General features: G+C 40.5%; 1 protein-coding gene across 1 annotated transcript in view; it reads right to left on the bottom strand.

The window, feature by feature from the left end:
• Positions 1 to 1,462: 1,462 nt before the first annotated feature.
• Positions 1,463 to 7,892, bottom strand: part of Slc25a17 (solute carrier family 25 member 17) — a 50,493-nt gene continuing 44,063 nt past the window's right edge. Inside the window, exons 8-9 of the mRNA XM_010612354.3 lie at positions 6,603 to 6,685; positions 1,463 to 2,013 (exon numbers count right to left, since the gene is read on the bottom strand). Coding sequence (XP_010610656.1) covers positions 1,863 to 2,013; positions 6,603 to 6,685 — 234 coding nt within the window. The 3' untranslated portion in view covers positions 1,463 to 1,862. The remainder of the gene's footprint in view (positions 2,014 to 6,602; positions 6,686 to 7,892) is intronic.

The raw sequence follows: 7,892 nt of genomic DNA, 5'->3' as shown, positions 1-7,892 counted from the left end.
AGGAGGACAAGAGAAATTTCCATGCTCAAAAATGAACTAAATACTGGAGTCCATAAAACCACCCTTATTATTCCCCCGGCTGACTCACAGTCTTATAAATGAAAACTCATCATTTTGTGAAAGGAGCAAAAACCAAGTCACAGGAATCCAAGGAATCATTCTACCAGTGTCAAAAAATTTTCATCCTGAGTGGCCTGAGGCATCTAAATCCACTCCGGGCTACATGCTCTGAGGGAAGTGAAAGATGACAGTGGCCTATAAGGCTGCCTTCAGACATTAGTCCAGCTTTCCTCTGAAAGAAATCTTTATCTTGCTGTCATTGAAACCAATCCTGTCTTCTGTTGGGCAAGGGGCCCTGAGGTTTCTTGAACTTTAATGTGAACATGAATCACCCAGGGATCTTGTTAAACTGAAGAATGATTCAGAAGGCCAAGCTGTAACCCCAGGCAGCTGTTGGCTGGTATGAATGGTACCATTTGCTGGACCATACTTTGAAAAGAAGTCCAAGGAGTGTTTCCAAAAAGAAATAACCGCGATCCAATGCTTCTCAAAATATATGGCCTACACCCAGTCTATAAAGGCAGAGAATATTCCAGAGCCTATACGAGCTCACAAACCACTCACCTCTCCCCACTTTTTGTGGTGCTGGGGATAAATCCCAGGGCCTCATGCACGCTAGAGCTACATTCCCAGCCTCTTTTCATTAAAACACTTTTTGAGGTGGCCTTGCTAAGTTTCTTATGCTAGCCTCGAACTTGTGAACCTGTTGCCTTGGCCTCCCCATTGCCCCCTTTTTTTGGTAGGGGGATCGAACTCAGAACCTCGCACTTGTGAGGCAAGCAGTGGAACCACTAAGCTAAATCCCAGGCCCGCCATCCCTTTTTATTTTGAGACAGAGTCTACAGCAAGTTTCCTGTTTCGCCTTGTACTTGCAGTCCTCCTGCCTTAGCCTCCCGAGAAGCTGAGATTACAGGTGTGTCCTCTCCCTACCTTTCTGTGAATTTTGCCATCTAGTTACACACCTCAATAAAGAACAACTTCCAAGAACATCTTTTGTGCTGACAATTTATTGGAGCATGGTAAATTGATTGGAGCTTTATATGGATGGACATAAAACTTCAAGCATTTTAAAATAATAGAGCTGATTCAAAATAAATATTTAAAAAATTATATCAAACAATAATGAATAACTGTTGTTTACAAAGTTTGTCAGAGAATCATTTGGGATTAATAATATTAATTTCCTCCACCAAATAAATAGTTCATTTAACCCTCCTTAAGCAGGAGAAAATAAGCTCAATAAAAATAAAGTCATGCTCATGGCACCAGCAAAATATTATTTTTATTTTTATTTATTTATTTTGGTTTTTTTGAGACGGTCTCACCATGTAGTTGAGACTGACCTGGGTCTCACTGTGTAGCCCAGGCTGGTCTCCAACTCACAGTGATCCTCCTGCCTCAGCCTCCCGAGTGCTGGGATTACGGGTTGAGTACCACCACACCCAGCTCAAAAATATTGTTTTTAATGAGGAAACTATCAAGACTAAGACATACAAAAGTATCTGAGAAGAATTATGTTATTGAATTTGCCCTAGAACCTGGAGAGAGTTTGGGGAAAGAGAATAACTGGTAATTTTAAGAAAAACTTCAGATGGAAAAGTTTTGCCAAATCCAACCAGCCATTGTGCAAGTTACACAGCCATAGGACCAGGGGGCTGTACTGCCCATTTTCCTCTCATGCTTTTCCAGCCCCTGAGGGTAACATGTGCAGGTGAAGGGGCCAGAGTGAAAGAGCACTGCTTCTCTTCACTTGAAGGGAGAGGCCTCATCTCAAGAATCTCTGCATTTTACTGGACCATATCTCAGTGCTTGTGGGCAGCACTCTTCAGCCCCATGATGGTGAAGGTAGCAGCTGTCAGTTTCTCATAAACAAGGAACATCAGTGCAGCGGTGAGGACTGTCTGCAGCAGTTTTGCTTCGAGACCTTTGTAGAGTCCCATTATTCCAAAACGCCTAAAAGGAAAGAGGTTGGAAAAAACAGAAGGTTTTCTTTGAAAAAGGCAACTCCTACATCAGAGAAATAGCCTGCCCTATTAGCTACTCTGAGAGGCTTTTTCCTAAGTATCAAAATAAGCAGTAGAGGTTTTAGATTTTCAACAGACTTCTGTTGTCAGAGTATTTCTTAGCTTTAAAAGCAACTGGGGACTGATAAATTTTAGTATTCATGAGCCATCAATATGGTCTTTATAGTTATCACTAATTAGTGGAATGTTGGCAATATCCCACTTAATAGGATGCAGATTCTGAAATCTCTTAAAACCATCTTAAAGCCAAAATGTGAGATCTAACTAAGAACTTTTAAGTTAAACGGTCTCCCAACTTGGTCGTTTCAACGGTCCCTAAGAGGTAGCAAAGCTGACAATCGGTTCAGATCATTTTAGCCCCAAAGAACCAGAGAGTGACAAATGACAAATCAAAAGCTGTCTGTTTCTCAGATTTCCCACAGTCTGATCCTCTAGCCCAGAGGGTCCCAAATTTAGCAAGCCCGAGTCACCGAAAGGGCTTGTTAAAATAAAGACTGGGCCATTTCTTAGAGTTCCTGATTCATTAATTATAGAACAGAACTCAAGAATCTGCATTTCTAATGAGCTCCCAGGCATAGAGAAGAACAGTGCCAGCTGGGGTAGGGGGCACCCCTGAGAAGTGTTCAGGGAAGAACGCTTCCCCCAGGACTTGACTTCAAGTCAGATGATCTCTCCAAAACTATCTATGAGAGTGAATTAGTCTCATACGCTAGCTAATCAGCAACTCCAGGACTATACAAGCAGGTGGATGGAGAGATTAAAATTACCCAGTGCTCCATTCTTACTATACCTTATTAGAGGAAAGCCATGATAAATAAATAGAAAACACTGGACCTATGACTTTCTCGTCCACTAACAAATTATGCCACACACACACATACACCCCTTAAAGTCCTCTCACATCAGAAATGCCAGGGTTTGTTTAGCCATGGAGATTGACAGGCACCACCCCAGAGGGAAGGCATGATGTTGCATTTTAACAAGCACCCCCCAGAGATTCTTTTTATAGGGGGAGCATTGAGATAGGGTCTTTCTATGCAGTTCAGTCAGGTCTTCACTATGTGGCCCAGGCTGGCCTCAAACTCATGGCAATCCTCCTGCCTCAGCCTACTGAGGGCTGGGATTACAGGCCTGTGCCACCATGCCCATCTCCAGCAATTCTTAATAACACACAAGTTTGCAGAGACCCGGGATAGTATACTGTACTAACAACTGTAAGGATGAGTGAGAACCAAACAAAAATGTGATAACACACCGGACTTGAAAACTATAACCTCATAGGTCTCTATTTACTACTACCTTCTCAACTTTCTTGATAATGACATCATTCTTTTTCTTTTCTTTTCTTTTCTTTTTTTTTCTGCAGTACTGGGGATTCACCTCAGAGCCTTACACATGCTAAGTAAGCATTCTACCACTGAGCTACACTCTGCCCTTTTTAAAATTTTATTTTGAAAACAGTCTCCCCAGTTGCCTAGGCTGGTCTTGAACCTGCCATCCTCTTGCCTGAGCAGCTGGGATTACAGGTGTGTACCATGGCTGGCTTAACTACATCTTTAACTCTCCCAGTGCTGGTAGAAACAGAAATGTTCAAATTCCTTAATCAGGTAATTTTACATAAGGGAAATTTTTCTACAATTATGATTATTCAGGTATACTAGCTAAATTTATAGACTGTCCATTCAGCAATGTTTGTAAAGAAAAAAAAACCCTGAAACAATCTAAATACCGATCAGTAAGTGTACTGATAAATAAATCATTATATTATGCAACAGGAAACTAAGCAGTCAGTACAAAAAGAAAGTCTACAGATACCGACTGGAGGAATATCTACGACATTAAGTTTATAAAAAGGTGAAGCTGGGGATCTAGCTCAGGGGCACCACACCTGCCTTGCAAGTGCAAGGTCCTGAGTTTGATCCTCAGAACCAAAATAAAAAGAAAAGTCTACAAAAAGGCAAGATGCATATATGCCAAAAATGAATTAGTGTGTATGTGTGTGTATCTATATATTCCAAATATATGTTTTATATAATATTGTGGAGATGTATATACAGAATTTCTTTTTTTTTTTTTTTGGTACTGGGGATCAAACTTGGCACCTTGTGCTTACGAGGCGGGCAGTAAAATCACTGAGCTAAATCCCCAGCCCTGGAGATGTATATACTTAACTGCTAATAGTAACTACCTCGTGGACAAAAAGGAAAGCAGGGTTGATATATATCTGTACCCACAGGTTTACTGAAGTTTAACTGACTTCAATTTGGTGAGTTTTGAGATGTATCTGCCACCATCAACACATTCCATATAGTGAACACAGCCACTACCCCCAGAAATAACTTCATGTCTCTTTTTATCCCTCTGCCTAACCAGGAAACTACAGATCTGCTATCTATTACTACAGATTAGTTCGTATTTTCTAGACTTTGGTTGTTTTTTGTTTTTTTTTCTTTTTTTGGTACCAGGGATCGAACTCGGGTCCTTGTGGTTATGAAGCAGATGCTAGAACCACTGAGCTAAATCTCTGGCCCTACTTTGGTTGTTTTTTGAGACAGGGTCTTGCTATGTAAAATTCAGGCTGGCCATGAACTCTTGATGTAGACCAGGTTGGCCTTGAACTTGTGTCAATCTTCCTGCCTCAGCTTCCCAGGTACTGGGACTATATAGGCATGCTGCATTTTCTAGAATTTTATACAAGTAGAATCATATAGAGAATGAATTCTTTTTTGCCTGACTTCTATCAGCATAATTATTAAGAGATTCTTCCAGGTTGCTGCACATATCAATAATTCATTCTTTTTTATTTCTGAGTAATTCCCTGCTGAATGAATATAACATAATTTCTGTATCTATTTACCCAATGATAAGCATTTGGGCTGTTTCAAATTTTTCATTCTTACAAATAAAGTTGTTATTGGCATTTGTGTACTCGTTTTTATTTGTATAAAAGTACACATATACTTTCATTTCTCTTGCAAAAAAATACTATAAAGTGAAATGGCAGGGTCCTTTGTGGGTATGTTTAACTATTTTTTTGTTTGTTTGTTTGAGACAGGGTCTCACTATGTAGTTGAGACTGACCTGGAACTCACTATGGAGCCCAGGCTGGTCTCGAACTCACAGTGACCCTCCTGCCTCAGCCTCGAGTGCTGGGACTACAGGCGTGTACCACCACGCCTGGCTATATGGGTATTAAAAGAACATGCTAAAATAATTTCCAAAGCAGTTGGGCCATTCTGTATTCCTACCAGTAGCACAAGAAGTTTCTGCTTGTTCTGTATGCTTGGTATATGGTATTTACTTTATAGCACTTCTTTGTCTCTTTTTTTTGTTTGTTTGGTTTTTTTGCAGTACTAGGGATCAAGTTCAGGACCTTGTGCTTGTGAAGCAGGCATAGCGCCACTGAGCTAAATCCCTGGCCCTGTTTTTGTCTTTTTTGAGACAGGATCTCACTATGTAGCTCAGGCTGGCCTTGAACTTTTGGTGATCCCCCTGACTCAGCCTCTTAAGTGCTGGGATTAAAGGCATGCACCACCATGCCCAGCATTTGTCTTTGATTTTAGTTTCTATCTAACATATATTCTATTTCTATAATAAGTTTATTTTCAAAGTATCTTGTATCTAAGAAAATAATAATGCCGGGCATGGAAGTACACGCCTGCAATCTCAGCACTCTGGAGGCTGAGGCAGGAGAATCACCAAGAGTTCAAGACCAGCTTGGGCTATAAATTGAGTTCAAGGCCAGCCTGAACTACATAGCAAGACTCTGTCTCAAAAAAACAAAACCAAAACAAAATAATAAAGTCATACCCACTTTTGTTTCAAAGGAGGCTCCTAACTTATTTGACCTCCCCATGCGTCGGTTTCTACACTTGTTTTTAGCCAAAAAGCCCAGAAGCAATCCCAAAGGTCAGTTTCTTCAAAAGAAACAGGGAATTGATGACAATTCTCACGTCACAGAGATACTGGTAGGACTGAGTAAGATCACCCATGTTATAGCACCTAGATCAATGCTTGCCATGGAGCAAATACTTCAAAAATGTGAGCTACTCTTTCCTATACCATGATCATCATCAAAATTGTCATTATTCTTTTCACTTTCTACTACTTTTCCCAGTACTATTGCTTTGCTGTAAGCACATGTGATCTTTCTAAGAGGGGTCACAGGCCATGCCACTAACAGAAGCAGCCCACAAGCTCTTCCCGGCTCTGTGTTGGATTATAGGGCTATCTTCCCCTCCCCACTCTCCACCCTCTTTCCAGCAGCATTGGAGATGGAACTCAGGGCCTCACATAGTCTATGTATTTGTCACAATCAAGGAGTAAGGGAATAAATTTTTCCATAATTTTCTCAAATGCTGTCAAATACTAAGCTCCTAAACTGAGAAATGTCTGAGCACTGCACGCGAGGGGGAAGAGGAGGTTTCTGAGGCTGCCTCTGCCACAGCGCGTCCAAGCACTCCTGACAGAGATGGTGCTGAGCAGGAGGACAGAATGTGAAGCATCTACAGTGCTCACTTGACTCGCTGGTGAAGAAGATAGAGAACATTCCGAAGGCTCCCCAGTGTTCTGTTTTCTGGATTTAGTCTGTGACGTCCAAACTGAAGAAGGAGAAAAAACAGATAAACAGTCATTATTTATTACTGCTGTCCTTTTTTTTTTTTTGGTACTGAGGATCAAACTTGTGTCCTTGTGCTTGCGAGGTAGGCAGCGGAACCACTGAGCTAAATCCCCAGCTTACTGCTGTCTTTATCTTAATTTCTACCTGGAGAGGAAATTGCATTGGCATATTGTCTCACAGCACATGATTAATAAAAGTATCCAGTTGGTCCCACAGATTTCATTAACCTTCTATTCTTCAATTAAATAATTTAAATATTTTGATGAAACAAGTCAAAATAAGAAATATTTTTCAATAAAGCAAGCATAAGAAAATGGGTGGGGGCAGTTCTTGAGGGTTGAATCCAGAGCCTGTGTATGCTAAGCACACAATCTATTACTGAGCTATGTCTCTAGCCCCAGGAATTTTCATTTTAACAGAGAATTATGGGGAAAATTCTATCTCCAGAGACAAAAACATGCCCAGGATGATAATTTACAATTTCTACAGTATATGCTGTTCACACTATATGTTGTACTGTAACCATATTAAAATATGTTTACGTGAATCTACTGAATTCTTTTCAATTAAGTACCAGTTTTAAAAAATACTTCAGCAAAAATACTTTTAACTGAAAGTAATGTATCTTTTTAACTGAAATGCTCTAACACCTCATTTTATCTAGCAAAAAATCCTTTGAATTTTTTTCTCCAGATTTTCTTTTCTTTCTTTCTTTCTTTTTTTTTAATTTTTCCTGGTGGTGCTAGGGATGGAATCCAGGGCTGTATGAATGCTAGGCAAGTGCTCTACCACTAAGCTATACCTCGAGCCCTAGAACAGATCTTGCATCTGTCTATATCCTTTCTCTCTTCTGCACTGCTGCCATCCTATTCTAGGCACTAGTCCCTGTCACCTAGATTGCTGTAATGGCCACTACCTGACTGTATCATCCCTCTTAACTTCTGCTCAATTTACCAATGATAACATCAATTTTCTGAAATTGTACCTGATCACACATTACTATACAGTTTAAAGCCCTTCAGAGGCTTCCCACTGTGCTGAAAAGAAAATTTTACCTATACTTTTCATGACAGCTTCCCTATTCCTGTTCCAATCTCACCCTGAGCAAGCCATTCTGCAGTTACAGAGGTCCACTTTCAGGTCCCATGACACACCAGGGCTTGGCAATCATGACCCCTGTTCCTGGA

The sequence above is a fragment of the Fukomys damarensis genome, unplaced genomic scaffold, assembly GCF_012274545.1.
Source record: "Fukomys damarensis isolate Sample0158 unplaced genomic scaffold, DMR_v1.0_HiC HiC_scaffold_19, whole genome shotgun sequence".
Lineage (NCBI taxonomy): Eukaryota > Metazoa > Chordata > Mammalia > Rodentia > Bathyergidae > Fukomys > Fukomys damarensis.
Note: the sequence above shows the minus strand (reverse complement) of the source record. Positions and strands in the feature narration are given on the sequence as shown.